Source organism: Rhipicephalus sanguineus, chromosome 2 (assembly GCF_013339695.2).
Source record: "Rhipicephalus sanguineus isolate Rsan-2018 chromosome 2, BIME_Rsan_1.4, whole genome shotgun sequence".
Lineage (NCBI taxonomy): Eukaryota > Metazoa > Arthropoda > Arachnida > Ixodida > Ixodidae > Rhipicephalus > Rhipicephalus sanguineus.
This window is the reverse complement of record NC_051177.1, coordinates 54,148,514-54,168,944: the sequence shown is the minus strand read 5'-3', so window position 1 is coordinate 54,168,944 and position 20,431 is coordinate 54,148,514. Positions and strand designations below refer to the sequence as shown.

The following is a 20,431-nucleotide window of genomic DNA, read 5'->3' as shown; positions in this document are numbered from 1 at the left end:
AACCACAGCGGACGCGTCAAAACGGCTGGATCGTAATGCCCACAGTGTGAATACCTAGAGAGCAGAAACCGTGCCGGTCACGGCCAAAGTGCGGCAATTTTATTTCGTTTAATTTATTTTGTAAGGTTTGACCGCATTCAGTCGCGCGTTGCCCGGCAGCAGTGGACGAATTCCTGCAGTTTTCCGAACCCGCTTGCGAAAGGTGCGCCTGCTTGTTTGCTCATCGTGGTAAAACGTTCCTGTCACCATTCAGAGTGACCGCCTCCTCATCCCACTAGTTAGGTATGCCTCAACAGGCGTGGAGAATATATTTTGATCTGTTCTACGTAAAAAAAAGGCTGCGCTGCAACGTCTCTAAACTCATCAAATACTATGTGTGCTGTAAAACTTTTTTTGCGATTATTATGGATCTGATATAGATTACATGAGCGAATCATACTGCTTTGATATAAGAATGACAGAAAGCAAGGTACTCTGACTACATATGCACCGTTCTTGCAGAGTATAAAAGAAAAGATGGGTGATTCCACGTAAGATCGAACAATCGATGGCTGGTCGACCTCTCAAATATATTTCAAAATTTTATATATTATTGCCTGATGAGTGGAAAGAAGAGATCCGTTATTTGTTTTGCCAAAAATTTTTTCGAAGCACAGGAAATCAATAATAACGAAAAGGTGGAGGGGAGCGCTCATCCGCTCTGCTGTTTTGGCCAACTTTCGTTATAAATTGCACAAAATATATTAAAGTTAGGTAGCTGAAATTTCTTTAACTAAATATATGCATGTTTTTGCTTCTGCTCAGGTATTTTTAATTTTGATGTGTAGTGTAGATGTTTTTATAAAAAACCTCGAAATTGGCCCAGGAAACGTTATTTTCTTTACTTTGAAGGTCTTTATCTCGAAAAATCCTTGCAGCAGAACGACAAAAATTGCGCATTACGTTCTTCGCATGCTTATCTACCACACTGCCGAATCTTATATTTATATAAAGTTTCAGTAAAGAGAGATGATCGGGCTAAGTTAAAGAAAACACCGGACAATGAAAACTTCTGACAATTAAAAAAAACCATTTTTTATATTTTTTAAACTTTGTCCACTTATTCTCCTACACATCAGCTTTCATAATCATTGAAAACATGTTGCATAATGTCGTTGCACTAATAGTTACGACCCCTCCAATGAGACCCTTAGGCAAGGATTGGCAATTCCGACTTCTTACCCAGCAAGTGTATAAAATGCAGGCAGGATTGAATTGCTTTTTATTAAAAGGCCGGCAGGTACCGAAAAAGGTGTCGCCGGCACTGAAGACGTTAATTTTGAAATTATTTCGTCACTGCAGCGGCCACGAGCGCGGGACTACCGAGCAGGCGCGCGTTATAAAAGACGGCGCAGTGAGAGCTCGTTTTCGCGTCCTCAGACCGATTGAGTTCGAAACAGCAACACCTCTGGGGTGACTTGAACGCACGTACACCCGTAGTCGCAGTGATCTGGTTAATGACATCGATTTATTTTTCAGGGGGCATAAAATGTCATCGTTAAACTGTGCGTTCCGTGAAGATCTTTCATTGCAGTGGTAGCAAAAGCACAGGTAGCGCAAGTAGTGCGTCTCACTGGCAGTCTCTGATCTTTCGGACGTTAAACGTTTCTTCAAAGCGTATATGCCTAGGTCGGTAACTCTGCGAAATTTTGGCTTCTTTGCAATAATTAAAGGAGTACTGACACGATTTTGAGACATTGCAAAAGGGACATTTTTTGCTTAGTTGGTGTGCAGTGTCAACGCTGTCCACACACTGGAGTCGGAGAACACGTATAAAATATATTAATTTGACTTTGAAGTTTTCGTCGCTGAGCATCTGCAAGCCAGCTCCACTGCAAGGACATTATCCCGACGAGTCAAGACAGTTCCCCCGAGTATGCGAGTTCTGCGTCCTGCATGCAGCCTAAATCCCAGAAATCACTGTCAAGGTCACAGGACGACAATTCACTCATCGTTGTTTATGTGCACCACGAGCAGATGACGAATTTGCTGCGAGTACGTCGCGAGTTTCTATATCTCCGTGACGTCATACTGCTATGAAAGGACACTGAGAAGCCACCCCCTCGATATCTAAACCGAAAGTGTCTTTTTAAGGTGACTCTAATTAAAATATATACGATGCATTCCCAGGCACCACAATAGTCGTTTTAGGTTTCTCGACACCAGTATTTTTATTGAGAGCAACAATCCGAAATTTTTAAAAATTCGTGTCAGTACTCCTTTAAGCTTCTTGTGCTTCAAAAGGTAGTCTCCACAATACACTCATTCCGAGCTATACTTTCTCGCCATGAGACGCACAGGAGGAGTAGAGTAAGAGCAAAGCACAAGAACCATCAGCGAGCGCTCATAGCTCCCTTAAAGAGTTCTCATCTTGATTCCATCTCCGCCTTGTTATCAGCGCCTAGCTGCGATGCGAACAGAGGGCGGATAGAATAGCGAAGCTCCAGTGCACGTGCGTTCAAGTCACCGGAGAGGCGTTGCTGTTTCGAACTCAGTCGGTCTGAGGACGCGAAAACGAGCTCTCACTGCGCCGTCTCTTACAACGAGCATCTCGGGTGCGCGCGCCTGCTCGGTAGCCCCGCGCTCGTGGCCGCTGCAGTGACGAAATAATTTGAAAATTAACGTCTTCAGTGTCGGCGACACCTTTTTCGGTACCTGCCGGCCTTTTAATAAAAAGCAATTCAATCCTGCCTGCATTTTATACACTTGTTGGGCAAGAAGTCGGAATTGCCAATCCTTGCCTAAGGGTCTCATTGGAGGGGTCGTAACTATTAGTGCAACAACATTATGCAACATATTTTCAATGATTATGAAAGCTGATGTGGAGGAGAATAAGTGGACAAAGTTTAAGAAATATAAAAAATGGGTTTTTTTTAATTGTCGTCCGAAGTTTTCATTGTCCAGTGTTTTCTTTAACTTAGCCCGATCATATCTCTTTACTGAAACACTATATAAATATAAGATTCGGCAGTGTGGTAGATAAGCATGCGAAGAACGTAATGCGCAATTTTTGTCGCTCTGCTACAAGGAGTTTTCGAGATAAAGACCTTCAAAGTAAAGAAAATAACGTTTCCTGGGCCAATTTTGAGGTTTTTTATAAAAACATCTACACTACACATCAAAATTAAAAATACCTGAGCAGAAGCAAAAACATGCATATATTTAGTTAAAGAAATTTCAGCTACCTAACTAATATATTTTGTGCAATTCATAACGAAAGTTGGCCAAAACAGCAGAGCGGATGAGCGCTCCACTCCACCTCTTCGTCATTATTGATTTACTGTGCTTCGAAAAAATTTTTGGGGGCAAAACAAATTGCGGATCTCTTCTTTCCACTCATCAGGCAATAATATATAAAATTTTGAAATAAATTTGAGAGGTCGACCAGCCATCGATTGTTCCATCTTACGTGGAATCACGAAGATAGTGTTTAAAAAACAACATATGGCTATAGAGCTGTGTTCCAGCTCGTTTTTCCCATTTCTCGTTTTCAGTACATTGAAGAAAGCGGCTTGTTGCAAGTTATTGATGGATATTTAATATTTTAAGGGATAACATACATACAAAAAAGTGACACCAATGATTTTGCCCTGAAGAATTTGTTACCAGAACTGAGGGGGTGGGGTGCATCGTGGACAGTGAACAGTTGCACGCATCAACGACTTCAATATGCCGCATAGCAATCCTTGTGAAAGAAAAAGAAAGCTGCCCACATAGCTTCTTTTGCATATCCGCTGCTCTGTTCGTGCATTGTGGTTATATGTGACGGGGATATATTGCTCTGTATTGCTTATTAAACCTAAACATTTTAAAGCACGAACGTGACTACAGAATACGACCTACGGCCTATTCGATAGCAGTAAATTTGTTATAGATATATGCTCAAGAAAAAAGGGAAGGGATGCTTGCTTTATTACGTGAAGATATCAAATAATGGCTCTGAAAAACGGATCCAGAATGCTTGGCCTTCCAATATCCTTACTTGTTTGTTTGCAATGGGCATCATTGCTCGTATAATTTTGAGAGGTTGCTTGCACATAGAGCGTGTTTTACACGTTTATTTATTTCATATAAACTTTTCGAGCGAAGCAACTTTATTGAAGAAACCAACGGATTGAGGCCTGGGCCTAGGCCTGCCTTCGTGTTTTTTTTTGTTTTTTGAAAGTTCTGGCCTTTAAAGCGGGACAAAGTCGGTCAGATTTTTCCCGTCTGTTTGCTCAGCCCCGCATTCCGAGCGTGGAAGCGGGCGACCACTTCAATGTACACCACGAGTAGTTTGATGAGTGCCTATTTGTCTAAGACAAACTTAAGCAGGTTGTTTGTGCTCCTGGAAAGATATTTCGTTTTGAACGCGACCAGCTGTTCGTGCGTTAAAAAACGACGGCAAATGAGTTGCACTTGTCAGTCGGAGCGCATCTCAGCATTTTATAGCTCAACGAATCTTGGCATGGGGAAAGATGGTGCGCAGCTTTTGTGAAAGATTATGCCCAGAACGCACTCACAAAGCGGAGATACATAGGGCGGTTGTCCTGTGTATCTCGGCTTTGTGAGCGTGTTCTGCGCTGAATCTTTCTCAAAAGCATTCATGACTGTTCTTGTAGAATTTCCGTGAAGAAATGGGTAGATTCGATGAATTAACTGCGTACTGAGAAAGCCGGCTCTGATGTGGTCGGTCTTTCCACTCCTTAGCAGTTAATAAATAACAAAACATCAATGCGAACCTTTGAATGTCGCACACTTGATAGAGCCTTGCCCGACGCGGCACAATGTTCAATAAATAGTGACAAGTAAATACAACATGCGCTAACATGCTTGGATGTCTTATTGAAGACGTCCAGGCATGTTAAGGGCACAGGGTAGAGTCGAAATTAAAGAAAAATCGAAATTAGGTTTTTTGCTTGTTTGGAAAGATACGGCCTTCCTTAACAACATCCAGTGCCCCACACATTTTTGCGCGTTTTGATTGAACCAAAAGTACCAGGTTTTCGAGACCAACTGCCGAGCAACTTTTCTCAGAGCGTGCACAAACTGAGCTTTCTGCCTCAAGTGAACTTTCGAAAAATCGAAACTGGTAGTTTCTCTGGGCTTAGCAGGTTTATAAAAAAAGTATTCCAGCCACCTAAAAGCAGATTCGCAGTATTTTTTTTTAACACGAGTGGCATTTACCGAGTCCACGTGCCCTGTGTGTGTGTGAGACCCGCATGGAGACTGGGTTCTATGCATTTATATTTAGTTTAGTTGCGCCTTTGTTGTTTTTGTTGCGGAGCGAAAAGATATTCTCGAGTTGACAAATCAAAGAAACTGTTCAGAAAGCGTAATACAACTGGAAATCGACACACTTCGGCTACTAACAGAAACGAGAACGGGAGCACTCGTGCGAGCACTTCAACAAGCAAGCTTTGTCCTCATTCCGCGTCGCCGCCAGGACAAAAAATGTGGCAGATCCCACGCGTTGTGGGAATCGGTTACATGCGAAGCAGTCAGTGAGTACTCGTATGCTGTATTTTATGGCTTTGAGCCAAGCGTTACGTAGTGGATCGACGTGTTTTTGTAAGTGTAGTAGGTGTGCGCACATCGTGGGCTTACCAGGCACGTCGACAACACTGGCGTTTAAAGGGTAACTTACGGTGCGACGTAAAGTCAGCCCTCACGTTAGAGTACACACGACAGTGTTATCGAAACTAAGTGCACTTTATGGTGCAGTCGTGTGAATATCATACGTAACTCTCGTTAATGTATTCCTCCGGAGTCGAGGAATGCTTCAATATAGCTTGCTGAATCATAGGAATACAAAGGTAATGTTCATTAGACAGAGCCAACAATGGAACCACCGACGTTAACCTGATATGACGCCTGTATCGTAGCAGTGCATATGTAGCGTTTATTCTTGTAAAATTAGATAGCCAGGACTACAACCACAATCGACGCTGCACCGACATTACGCCTCCATAGGCTGTTTTTGCAAACCAGTTTATAGCCTTGGCGTGCACGCCCTGTGGTAGAACACCTGACTGCCACGCAGAATGCTTTGGTTCGATTCCTGCTGGGATCCTAATCTTTATTCTTTCCAATCGTCGGGTGAATGCTGCCGATGTCGGTTTTTCTTAACGCTCTCGAATTTAAATTACCAATGTCTGTTCTCGCCGTTTCTAGGTAGATATAAACTGTCAGTCACCTGTGGCACATACCCATACACAGCGGCCCGTGGTAAACGGGTATGTGCCACACGTGTCTGGAGGAAAGGGTTTCACGACGTACGCGACAGGATTTTCACGTTATTCATGTCATGACCAGACAGTCATATCATCAAATCAGACAGACAAATCATCTTACCCTCCCACGCCAGTTTTGTTCTACACGGGGTTAAGGAGGCGATCATGAGAGGACCCAGACGTAGGCGGCTAGAGATTAGATAGATAGATAGATAGATAGATAGATAGATAGATAGATAGATAGATAGATAGATAGATAGATAGATAGATAGATAGATAGATAGATAGATAGATAGATAGTAGATAGATAGATAGATAGATAGATAGATAGATAGATAGATGATAGATAGATAGATAGATAGATAGATAGATAGATAGATAGATAGATAGATAGATAGATAGATAGATAGATAGATAGATAGATAGAATAGATAGATAGATAGATAGATAGATAGATAGATAGATAGATAGATAGATAGATAGATAGATAGATAGATAGATAGATAGATAGATAGATAGATAGATAGATAGATAGATAGATAGATAGATAGATAGATAGATAGATAGATAGATAGATAGATAGATAGATAGATAGAAAGAAACGCTCAAAGTGCCAAAGGTTCGCTAAGAAATGCTTCGCATTTAATATTACCTGCAGTGACAATGGCATGCATTGATTTATGTGGACATTCAGCAAACCGTGATTACAAGTAACTATGTCTGCACATAATGCGGAGGAACCGTCACACAATGACAATAATTTTCAAGAAATAAACCCGTGTTTCTTGGAATGCAAACCCTCGGAAATGCCACCTTTGGAACCGTTTTAACTTTCAAAAAGGCCTGCATGACCTGAATAAACTTTCTCAAGGCTGTTTGGCATATCAACGAGGCGCAACACTGCGATATGGTTGGGTGAGATCGACTGGCATCGACAGTATTTGGCCAGTAGAGACACAGAAGATATGACAAAAGCCAGGAAACCAAGAAAACAAGACAAGAAGCAAAAAGCTGAATTATGTGATGACTATATGGCACGTTGCTATTAAGTTGTTCAGTAGCTTTTTGAAAAAAAAAATGAAATAAACTTGTTTTCCTCTTTAACTCTCAATATCTCGAAATCAGTCTTGTTACATTTAATAATAGTATCTGGTGTTTAACGTCCCAAAACCACGATATGATTATGAGACGCCGTAGTGGAGGGCTGCGGAAATTTCGACCACCTGGGGTTCTTTAACGTGCACCTAAATCTAGTACATGGGCCTCAGACATTTTCGCCTCCATCGAAAATGCAGCCGCCGCGGCCGGGATTCGATTCCACGACCTCCGGGTCAGCAGTCGAGTGCCCGAACCACTAGACCACCGTGGCGGGGCAATCTTGTTACATTTTCCCCATTATCGAAACAACTTAAAAAAAAAAGCAGAAGGCTGATGTTTAACCAGAATAAACCAAACATCAACGCAAAGCTACTGAACTATAATGGTGTACGTACGTTGAATAGTCATCTTTTTTGGCAGCTTTATTTTGAAAAATATTGACAAAAACTACCTGCTTTGCTAAAGAAATTGCAATAAAATGTCAACACTTGAAATACAATTGTATTTCTTGTTCCATTGCAAGAGGAGACGCCGATGAATAAATGAAACATCCCGAACGCTTTACACAGGGCGGTATAGGGCCTACCCTGTGCCCTTAAGGATAGCTTGGTCTTTCCTTGACTGTTCAACGACTTGTTTGCTGCAGTTGCAAGGTCGGTTGCGCTCGTTTCCCGGTATAAAGGTGATTGCGAAACAAATAGGAGCTCTCCCATCGATCGGCACGAGTGCTGCCCGGTGTGTCAACAGATCTTTAGCAATAGAGGCCGTTATAGTGTTACGGGAATTATACTGCCCGTGACTATATCAACAGACACTGAAGAAACTGAGCGCATTTATAGCATTTGATAATAACTACGGCGTTCACTTGGTACCGCCCGTTAGGCTGCGCGAACTTCAGGCGAACGTTCGCTGTCTTCCAAATAGGGCAATAAACATATGTCGATACGGACGACGTTAAAACATCGCCACAACAAGGCAGCAAGAACCGAGCCTTGGTTCGATCGGTTCAAAACAGGGCTAAAGTACCACCATGTTGCACTAACCTACTCAAGACAGTGTGGCGGTGTTTGGCATGATACTACCAGTCTTGCCATTCTACAGGTGCCAGATGATAGGTTAACATCTCTGTTCATGTCTTCATGTATATTTTTCTCACAGTTTTACGTCATTGTAACACTAAGCTAACAGAAAGGAAGTGTTGACGAAGTGCTGAACAGACAAATAACGGCACAGAGCACGATTACCGAGGTTCATCTTGATTCCCATGGGGAAAGTGATCGATAAGATTGTCTTCTGCGTGATTTGATTAGTAATATAGGCGTCAGAAATTGTGACTAAGCACGCATTTTATCTCTTGGAGTTGAATCAGGCGTTTTACGACAGAAAAGGTCGCGTGTCTCAAACCTATTGTCAGTTGAACATACGGCAAAACGCTCGGTTAGGCGTCCTCTTTGTCCTAAACTCTTGTGTTCGCTTAATAGCCCTTTTTTTTCTTGCGGAGCAACTTGACAACTATGTTAGAGGCGCTATGTTGTGAAGAACGATTTGATTTAGATACCTTCCACCACCTGAAGCTACTTAACGTACATCTAAAGCACGGAATACAAAAATTCTCATTTCCCTTCTATTGAAAGATAGTTGGCGCATCCGATAGGAATTGAGCCTAGAATCACCAAACATCATAGCAATACTAATCCAATGTGAAAAGTACGTTACATATATTTGAAAGCCTGCGCTAGGGATAAGAGCATACCACGAACCAATACAAGCTTGTAGCCTACTTCAAGCAGTTCCTCCCCCGCCCTCTATTCCATTGCCCCCTTCCCTTTAAACAGGGATAAATGAAGTTGTTCATTCATTTATACGTAGAGCGAACCACACGTTTACCCCGGAGGCACACTTGACAAGAGCCATGCAGAACGACGTTCGTCAAATCGCACACATCTCACCACTCTGCAGGACGGACAGGGAGCCATCCTGATGTCCCATGGCCAACTTTCCCGAAGAGTGCCACGTCATCTGAGTGATGACGCTCTGGAACTGCGCCGCGTCCCGCCACGGCTCGCGTGGACCATCGGGCACAGACCACGAGTGGAGTGGGCCCCGACCAGACACGTAGGCGATCGTGTCCGGAGCGTCGGGTCGCCACGTGAGCAGCAGCGGCAGGCACTGGGGCTCGCGAAGCGTCGCGACCAGCGCCCGCTGGCGGATGTCCCAGACGCACAGCATAGGGTCCAGGCTGCCGCTGGCGATCCACTCCTTGCGCGTCGGGTGCCAGTCGATGGCCGTCACGGTACGCCTGTGCTCGGCCATGATGGCGCGCAGCTTGAACTCACCATTGGACTCGTCCATCTGCGCGCACCATACCGCGTCTACTCGGTCAGAAGCAGCAGCGCTGCTTTGTCGTTTCGTGCAAACCCTAATGCTTCGTTCACACCAGCGACTCGTAGGTCGTGCGACTATAGTTGCAAATGTTCGTGTCTGACTATGGTCGCAAATGTTCGCGTCTGGGAAACGTACGTAGGAAAACTATGCCGGGAAGCAACCAGTCTCAAACGGTCGATTTTCACAGAAAACAGACAGTTTTAGATTAATCGTTCCCTGCTTGACTTTGCAGTCGTGCGGATAGATAATTGAGCAGCGAACAAAAGCCACTTTGACGCAGGGAGAACGAAAAGACGCCGACACTCGCGCTCACCCAGTCAAAGTTCGACGAAAGTTCGTCTTGTCAGGTAACACGATAATGAAGAATCTGCGGTCACTGACCAAGTCAAGGTGAAAAGCTCAAGACACGCTTCGGGATCAAGGAACCCGTACGGGTCCCGAAACGAGTCTTGTGTGTTTTTCATCTTGACATGATCAGCGACCGCAACTTCATCATTGTGCTTACCTGCAAGTGAAATGATCGCGAAAACATTGCACTGGTATAGTGGAAACCGCTTTAATAAATAAATATAAATGACCGAATATTCCTGTGCTCGTATTGAATTAGATGAAGGAAGTTGTGGTGTACGATAGGATGGAATATCGTTACAATCACATTGTGTCGGTTTTTCCAACAGTCAGATCAATTTCGTTTCCTTACAAGAAACATACAGGTGAGAGACGCGTATGACAAAAAGAAAGAAAGATGGAAGGGAAAATATCCAGTTTCAGCCATATTTTACCTCGTAGATATAAACGGCCAGGGTGGCTGCATAGGCGAAACGATGGCCACTGAAGCTTGCCACGTTGACGTGCCATGTCTGGCACCCGGCGGGAAGGAGACCGAGCTGGCGCACACCGGCATTCATGTTTCCGGTTGACGGGCGCCCACTTCCGAGCGGCTACAGGAAGTGAATCATGGGAGCCTAAAGAGAAAAGCATGACGTGACTGAAGATGTAGCTTCCCATATTTTGCGCACTTCGGAACTGATCGACGTAGCCTTTCATCCATCTCGCCCCGTCACCGCATCTGTGTGCGTGGAGAGCGTTGCCGCTCCGGCTTTTCTCACCGTAACGTTACATCGTAAAAGTATATGAGCGGTAATTATAATTATCATCGGCCTGACTACGCCCACTGCAGGGCAAAGGCACGGCAAAGGCCTCTTCCGCGTTTCGCCAAACAACTCGGTCCTCTGCTTGCTGCTGTCACGTTATGCCCGCAAACTTCTTAATCTCATCTGCCCACCTAACTGTGTCTCCGCCTCGCGCGTTTGCCTTCTCTTGGAATCCAGTCTGTTACTATTAATGACCAGCGGTTATTCGGCCTTCGCGCTACGTACCTTGCACATTTCTTCTTGATTTAGACTAAGATGTCCTTAACACCAGTTTCTTCCCTGACCCACTGTTCTCTTCTTGTCCCTTGAGGTTACACCTATCATTTCACTTCCGTGGCTCGCTGCGTTGTCCTCAATTTAAGTTGGACGTTCTTCGTAAGCCTCCAGGTTTCTCCTCCGGTACTTACCTATAGGTAAGTACCGGAAGTAGCGGATAACAAAACAAACGGAAAAGACATAATAGGACAGACGCTTAACTTACAAATGAAATGTTTATTGGAAATTTCTCACAAGAGCACGGAATCGCGCATGCGCAGCTAAACCACGCCGGACCAACATAGTTGACAAACTTTCTTGTGATAAGTTTGGCTGCGCATGCGCGACTCCGTGATCTTATGAAAAATTTCTCATAGACATCAGTTCGAAGTTGAGCGTCTGTCCTGTAGTTTCATTTGCGTTCCTTTGCGTTCCTGTCGTTTTCCGCTTTTCACATTATGTTGCGCCAACTGGCCCAGCAGACCACTATCTTGATCACCATAACGTTGTTGAGAAGAAACTGCTAAAAGAAGGCTCTTCCCTGACAAAAACCGGTTTCCGTGACAGTGACGTAACAGGAATCCTAATTGCTGCGCTTATAAGGCCTTACATGAAAGCGCTAATAGCTGCGTTGGAAAACAGAAACAACAGGAGAAAAGTTGACTCCAACCGTTTCATAAAGAAGGCACTGCAAGCAGGCGCACGCGTGAGTGGTAAACGTAAAAAAAAAAAGGTACCTCAGTCAACAGCTGAAATTGCAAAAAAGCAAAAAAAAAAATTGGCCGCGTATCTGCGTGCTTCGCTGCAAATGTCGTGTAAAGACGATAGAAGAGGCGCTGTGTGAGATATGGACGCCATCTGGCAATACGTCGGGAAACATGAGTGCTGTGTTGCGTGCTGGTAGTCCCGGCGCAGCAGCAGGCGAAGACCGGCGGTGACCAACGCGACCGGCGGGGACGCCAGCCAGCCCGAAAACGCGGTTTGGCGCGAAGCGCTGAAGCAGAGAAACGTCCGCACTCAACGAGTACTCTCCACACACTCTTTTATTTACACGTCGCCTGGGTAAAACAGGAACGCCAGAGCGGCGCCCACAACCGGCAGCCTGAAGGCCGCCCACAACGCTGCTTTTTCATTTTTTAAATATTTTTTTTTCACCTTCTTGGCCTTCTCAAAATTAAAGTTTTTCAACACCAACCCATGACATTCGTACAGTGCAATACAGAACCGAAACCGAAACACAACAATGAGCTCGTGCGAAGGGCACGGAGGAAGGCAAATTTCAGCGCAGTCGCATTTTCAGCTTTGTTGAAACAGCGCTCACTAGACGACGACGAAGTAAAAGAAGGCACAGGACAGGCAGCGCCTGTCCTGTGCCTTCTTTTACTTCGTCGTCGTCTAGTGAGCGCTGTTTCAACAAAGATGAACGCATACCAACTCGCTCAAGCTTCCATTCTTATGCATTTTCAGCGCAGCTTAAGAAACTAGGATCCTTAAAATTACGCATTTTCTATTAAAGGAACACGCCACCTAATACTTACCTAGCGATGTTGCACCTCAGATATGCATGATATTTACTTTTTGATCGACAACGTTCACAAGTATGAACAGCCGAACCAGTTCAAGACGGCTGGCCCTTGGGCAAGTGGTTCAACTTTGGCCGAGTGGCTGAATCGAGGGACGTGCCGACAAACAGAAAGACAGAAAGACAGACCAAAATTTCTGCGTTTAAGTTCCCCAAGAAAGACTATCGTCTTTAAAAAGCAATTAGCGCAGCTTGCAGTGAGTCGCGCAGGTCTCGGTCACAGCAGAGCTGCTCGGCACGTTTCAGCTTGTCTTGTTAACCATCTGTACAGAATGTCTGGGCAGTGATTGAGCGCGTGCCGTTTCACGAGGATGACAATTTTCTATCTACGACACACGGCAAACATCAGCCATAAGAGCTATGCTGTAAAATAAAAAAAGAAGTTTTCATGTAGCTTTCTAGTTATGTTGGGATGGGGCCGCATAACTCGTTCACTTCTCTAGAGCATGTGTTAGCATTAAATGCCGCTATTTTTTTTTTTTTGCTACACTTGCTGACAACGACGTGGCTAAAAAAGCTAACAGGAAAAGCCTTTCCATTTGGAAGCCTTCTGTTAACGCAGTTTTCTATACAAGTTCAGTTTGCTTGTTCACTACTCTGACTAAATCCTTCGCTTTCTTTTTCGCGTTTGCTACTTCGGTTGAAGATTTCTAGACGAAGAGAAAACACTTGGGTTTGCAGTTGCTTGAGAACGGCGCAGGATTTTTTCTTTTGTTTTACTGTCTTCCATCTGTCTTGGACGGCTGTGTTATACTGTTCTTTCTTTCGTACTTCACCGGAGAAGACTATAACGTGTTTTCTCAAGTAGCCTAATTATTCACCGACGCTAATAAAACGAGGACGTAGCTCACCGAAGAAACAGTCTGCAATGCAAGGTGGTGGAGCCACCTCCAGCCTGCATACTTGTTGCAGTGCGAGTAATCAAATGTTGTGCTTTAATGCCAGAGACTTTAAACCTGCGATTCGACATACGAGTATCATTAAAGGTATCTGAATTCTCAGTACGCCGAGCTCAGGAGTTGCGCGATTCGGTCCGATGACGAGATCCTAACAGCACAGATGACCGGACAGCAACGAAGTATTAGGGCTGATGACAAAGGCTCAATCGACTGACAGATTATTCGATAAATATCAAATGTGCACCAGGGTCACAAGCTGGAGGATCAAGTACTTGACCAACATAGTGGAGAATTTTTGCGCACACCCACGAAAACACAACCTTTCCGTCCTATTACTAGACCAACGCTTGTGTTATGTTTTCAGGTTTTCTCCTGTGGCTGTTGTGTTGCCGTCCTTCAGCGTCTTCGTTAATTAGCGCTTCTACATCACGCCCCCAGCGATAGTCCTCTGGTAATGACAGAAGCTAATCTCGAAGGTTATGCTTTTGTATGCCGCAAACACTGGAGGCAATCGCGAGAGCCGGAAACCTGTCGGGGTCGCAACATGTTTGACACATGCTACTGTCGCAGTTCTGCCGCCTGTGCCGATCTAAACATCTTCAGGCGCCAAATAATTCTGGCTGTCAAAAACCTAAGCTGTAGCGCATTCCCTGCGTTTTCCGAATGATGGCAAAAACCCTGAGCCGCACCACGGATCAAGAATATTAGTAAATATTGTCGAGTTTGGAACGTGAACTTCGTGCGAAAACTCTTCCCAGAATCGTTAGATTCGGTAGCGAATTCATGTTTAGACTATTCGCAAAACACCTATCTGTAGAAAAAATTTGAGGTAACAAATTTTAAGAATAAACCTGGGAGAGGACTGCATGAGCACGTACTTCAAAAGCATTATGTAAGCTTTAACAGAACCGGTGTAATTAAGCGTGTCTCAGGAATGGGCAAAAGCGCCAAAGGGGCTAAAACTAATCTTTCAGCTCGAGCTTCTTCAAATTTTATTTAATTTCATCATCGTCCTGACATTATTTTCTCGTCGGAATACTGGCACCAAGGCCAAGAATTCGAAGCAGAGACCTTCACTATGAGAAGCGGAAAACCGCGTAGCCGCTGCTCTACCGCATGGCGACAGGACTAAAAGTAACTAAACCGAAACGATCGCCAAATGTCATGCGGCGCGTCTAGACAGTCACTAAATGTACACACGAAGCAACAAGAGGCAATATAAAGCACACGTGTTGGTCGTTAGTGAGCGAGATTAACAGGCGCGGACGACGCCATCTGGACGACACGGCGGGCGCTTATCAAGAGCAGCCCAGGCGCGCGCGTGAAGCCGCCTACGCGCCTCCAGGTTTTAATCCGTCGGTCAAACAGCTTCTGCCATTTGCCTGCGCAAACGGTGATTCCATGCTCGGCTGACGCGCCCGCCAGCCGTTTGTTTATTTTTTGAAAGTGCACCTCTTTCGAGAAAAAAAAATGAAATTGCGCTGCGTGATGCTCGCCAAGTCGGCATATTATTCGCGAGCGGAATCGCAAATCGCGTTTGTTCCGGACTCGCTCGTATTCGAGGCCGCTCATTCAGTAAACGGCGACGTATAGAACCTCTGCGAGAGTCAGATAAAGAATTATTTTTAACCCGACTCCACGTAAGGAGCTACACTGGCCGCAATACGAGACAGTGCGCTTCAACAAAGAGCTCGTAAAGGACAGATGCAGCGCAAAAGAAATTCAGTACGATCTAATTGGAATAAACTCTTGGAAGGCAAGGGGCGTTGAAGACGGAGGAGCTAATTAATATACGCGAATGCTCAGCCAGAGTAGCGCTGCAATTTAGAGCCGACCATTCCGTTCCAGCAACCTGACTATCTGTTACTGCGTGCAACGGTCGGCGCTCCTGCCATGAGCGGTTAGGATTAACCTGCACAATGACTGGTAATTACATCCAAGAACGTCGTGCCGAATCTTTTATTCTGCAATATGCGACGAGATCTCTTGTCACTCCAAGGTAATGGGTACCTAAAGCAGCGTGAAAAGGTAGAGTTTCGCTGCTTGAATCAAAAGGTAACGGATATGACGCTTTGCGCAATTTGCGGTGCTACGGTGAAGACACAGGCGCAATAAATAGTACTCATAACATTGTGATGTGTTATAAATAATTTTGGGTAGTTAGCTAATTACGCAGCATGAAAATACGCTCAGTCGCCCAAACGTGAACTAGAAAAGCGCCGAATGCTCAGATCAGGTGATTGTAATGGCAAATCTTTTAAAGCGTGACTATTTTTAGTAACGACACCAAGACAAAAACCAGTTGAATATTTTTTGGCTTGATATGATGGTATACTACCAGCTCGAAGACACCAGGGCAAGAAAGAGGACGGCACGCTGCGCTGAGTGTCGTCCTCTTTCTTGTCCTGGTGTCTTCACGCTGGTAATATACAGTCATGAATTTCCAGCAAGCCCAAGCCGTCACCCTTGTTGGCTTGATATACCGGAAGCATAGTCTAAGGATGATTGCAGACATGAGAACTACAGATTAAATGAGAATCTGGGGTTCTTTAACGTGCACCTACACCCAAGAACAACGTTATTGCTTTGCGGTCAGCGTGGCCGAGATTGAAGCCCCGACCTCGAGTGCAGTAGCGAAAACTGAGGAAATACTTAAGTTTGCTATCGGCGCGTCGCGCGCGAAGTGACTACGCAATAATTATTCATCGTGATATAACATTCCTTTTATCACGGATAAGCAAACTCATAGCGTACGCAGCCACCCAGACATCGTCTAGAGTTATCCAGGTGACGCTGTGGCAAAGTCAAATTGTCTACCTAAATAAAATGTCTACGCAAGAACCGGAAGGCAGGATTCGAAGATAGTAGGACACACAATGTATACCCGTAGTGCATTTTCAAGTTCGAGTCACAGCTTTTGCTCTGTCCTTCGCAAACACGCCCCCGCATCAAGTAGCCCGTCTCTTCTCAAGCGTCGTGGTCTCGGCAAATTTTTCGAGAAAGCGACTTAGCTAGAGCCTTCAATAACATTAGCACACTCAGCCAGATTAAGAAAAGAAAATTTTTAATTTCTCCGCAATTGTTGCCTGCAGCTGTCAAACTTCTAATGAGCAACGTTACGGCGCGCAAGCGGCTATTCAAGCACTGTAAAGTAAGTATAAAAAAAAAACTACGAAAAGTCAAGGTGAAAAACGAACCGGTCTCCCAACGACAGGGCTCGGGGTATCCGCCGAGTTCACGTCCCAGCTCGGACCGCACGAAGTAAATCCAGAGTCGTGGGGGGGGGGGGGGGGGGGGGAGAACACTTTGTCTACGCTGCTGCTGCTAGTAACACGCGGCACGCCTACCCTCTTGGCCCCTGGGGACCGTCTCACAACAATGAAGCAGCAAGCACGGGTCAGCCAACGATCCAGCCAACGGATCTGGCGCTATACAGCGAGCGCCTGCAGCGGTGTCCAGCGGCGATGCTGTTGTCTTCTCTTTCCGGCCTGGCTTGCCAGGCGAAGCCGTGTCGTGCCGAGATCGCGTCGTAGCGTGCGTTCGTGGGGCCAGCGGGTTTTTTGTCGTGCCTGGCACCTACGGTGGCTGCCATGGCGACTCATTGATTGCGGCCGCTAAAAAAGAGCGCTCATTCGGGAGTCGGTCGGCGATCATCGTCGGATGAATGCCATGTGCGTTCGGCCGCGGCCGTAAGGGCGATGGGCCACCCGCTGTTTTACAAAGCGATGCCCTTACACTTACTGGAGGCCTGTTTGGTACGCCGTAAGCGGCAGAGTAGAAAGCGGTACGGGGAGGAGCAGCGGGCGGGGAAGGTCGGTGTGGCCTTTCCCGTATTTGGCAGGTGGACGTGAACTGGAGGATGTACCGCCCCGGCTATAGACGATCAAAGTGGGACAGAATAAACCGTGGGCCGAATTCTATAGAGTGCGGAGTGATCCGAATACCGCGCCAGCATTCGCTACATATAGATTTTTTTGTTGTTTTTTTGTTTTTTTTTCATTCAATGCTAATGCCGTCGACGCTCGTCAACTAAAAAAGATAAAAAAAGTGAATAAAACAACCTCCAGTGACTGATTGCCTGGTGTTGCTGTATCACTCTTTACATTGGTTCGTTTGCTTTATTTTTGGTTTTCAAGTGTTGGCTTTCATTTATTTTATTGTCTGGTAGGCTCAGTTTGGCATCATTCTTAAATCGTTATTATTATCATTCGATTTTTCTGGTGTTAACGGATAATAACTTTCTCGAATCGACTTTATTTCTGTGGAGTATTGAGCAGTGTGTGTTTGTCTAGTATTTCCACTCTAAATGAGTGTTCTCTTCTGATCATCATCAATCAGTGGCGATATCGTGCTTCTGAACACACTTCAGTCAAACATAACGCAACATGAGCAGCAAGCTCAATAACCAGTACAATTTTTCACCGCGAGGATCTTAGTTGTAACAGAGTGTTGCCATGCAAGGTGCGCGCTAACATGGTTCGAAAGCTTCATCACAATCTCCGCATTAATAGTGTCCCAGCTAAGCTGTTGTTTGTGTTTTTTTCTAAAGAAGAATGTAATTAGAACTAAAAATTTTATTGGTGGCGGAAGATGATAGATCAGAGAACACAGTACACGCCTCATAGCCGCGTATTGCACCAGTTATTTCTTGTTGCTTCTTTAGGTTTGGCTAATGTTAGCTGTGACACTCTAAACAACACCATTTACTGTGAGATAATCCATGATGTTCGAGACCTTCTCGGGAAAAAGCCTAGCGTATATGTAATTAAGTTCAACGAGGCCTTTTTTATTTCTGTTCTCTATCAGTGCAGTAGAGAATTCAGGTATCATTCGGCAATGGGACTAGAGTCTGCCACGAACATCAAATAGCGTGCTATTATTAGTCATGTGACCATATGAGAACACCACGTAAGGAAAATAAGCAGGTTAGCAACTTTCTCAAGAGACACCAAGACGATCCTCTTGAAGGGAATAGAAAAGTAAATAAAGATAAAGGGATGGGGAAGGAGATGAGAAGGCGAAAAGAGAAGGAGAGGGAGCATCCCTGCAACAGATCACAATAAATGATAAATACGAGCATCGTCACTGGCTAGAGTCTAGTTGTTCTTGTGTTGCTATAGGGTACTATACTCGCGGACAATTTTTCTTGGCAATGAAGCGAAGGCTACAGAGCCACAATGCACGTATCCTACCGCTAATGAATGTAGTCCCACAATTGCGTCCGTATTTTATGCGTGAGATGTACAAAAAAATACTCCTTCATTTTCTACATGTACGTACAGTGCTTGTCAAATGAAACCCGAACAGCGGCAAGCCTTCGCATGGTATAGTGCGCGTCGTCCAGTTATCACCATTGACAGGCGCGCGCATCCGGTTTGACCGCACTGTGCATATGCACGCCTGCCCATACCACTGCGAAGGCTTGCCGGTGTTCGGGTTTCATTTGACGAGCATTGTAGCTTTTTGAGGCGGAACGCAGCGCACGCAAGCGAGATATTTGTATTTCTTTAACTTTATAGGTTGTCACTTTGCGTTTTTGCGCGCGTGAAAGAGTCGCGCCTTAGCGTTTGCGTCGAAATGCAACCCTAGCCATCACCATAGAGTTTCCTAAAATTAACTAGAGGGGACTCTGGGGCTGCGATCGTTCAGCTACCATGGGAATGATGGGTAGTACACAAATTTGCCTAGTCTTCGTGCTTACAGCTTCAAACGTACTTGTGGCTTTGTTTATTGCTATGTTTTGGTTTTCTTTCGGATAAAAGAATGGATCTTTGTGAACGTCGTGACCAGATTTGAGTCCCTGAGCCTAAAGAAGATAAAGTGGCGAAGTGAAACTGCTGACTTTTACTGAAATTCGTTTTGCGACAAAGCGGATGCAGCCGACGCAGAGCCAAACGGAGCCGAAAGTACGAAGTTTAGACAAATTTGTGTACTACCCATCATTCCCATGCTGGCTGAAACGTCATGCGTTGTAGCTCTCATAGACACTAGCGCCAGAGTTCCCTCTAGTAAGTATTGTAGGAAACTCTATGGCCATCACTATCCACGGCGTTACGAGACGCGCGCCAAACCGGACTACTTCGCGTAGTAGTACATGTGCAGACGCTCCCCCCCGTAGCTTTCCCTTTATTGCCAAGAAAAGTTGTCCGCGAGTATAGTATTTCTAATGTACCTTGTGTTCATGCACGATGCTTTGGAGTAAAAAGAGAGAGAGAGAGAGAGAGAGATTAACCGCTATTCGAGAAAAGTAGTGCCGCAAAAACTTGCTGAGAACTGCACAGCGAGTACCACGGAGTTCTTGCCAGTGCATGGCGACTCAGTACCCACATTGTATGAACCCAAAAACTGATGATGACGCGGCGCAGATCCTTAGAACTTCGGAACTATCTAGTACGTGTGGATCGGGCTGCGGAATTCTACAGTTTACGTATTAACTACAATTTTCTCGATCATAATGTTAATATGAACCAAAACGAAAGCCCGCGAGCCGTATTTTGACGTCCGTATCAGGGCATCGACAGCATATTGCAGGGTCGCTTGAAGCAATACGGGTGTCCTAATGAATTTCCAGTCAGCTGTGCAACTGCCGCAGAGAAAGCGCCTATAGTTTCGATTCATGAAGGTTAGTGATTTTTTGCGCTCTTTCGACACATATATTACGTTGAAGAGCTTTTACAAAAAGACGCGGCGACTTCACCTCATCTATGCTTTTGTTCATAATAGCGTTTCGTTGATTTAAAAAAAAAAGTGAATTACATACAAAAGTATTTTACATACTAAGAAAAAAAGTAGAGACATTGTCAGGCT

At 45.0% G+C, this 20,431-nt stretch overlaps 1 protein-coding gene across 1 annotated transcript in view; it reads right to left on the bottom strand.

Annotated features, from left to right (window-relative positions):
- Positions 1-17,085, bottom strand: part of LOC119382965 (WD repeat-containing protein 17) — a 28,802-nt gene extending 11,717 nt beyond the window's left edge. Inside the window, exons 1-3 of the mRNA XM_049412371.1 lie at positions 16,822-17,085; positions 10,517-10,699; positions 9,299-9,701 (exon numbers count right to left, since the gene is read on the bottom strand). Of these exons, the coding sequence (XP_049268328.1) occupies positions 9,299-9,701; positions 10,517-10,642 (529 nt within the window). The 5' untranslated portion in view covers positions 10,643-10,699; positions 16,822-17,085. The remainder of the gene's footprint in view (positions 1-9,298; positions 9,702-10,516; positions 10,700-16,821) is intronic.
- Positions 17,086-20,431: the final 3,346 nt, after the last annotated feature.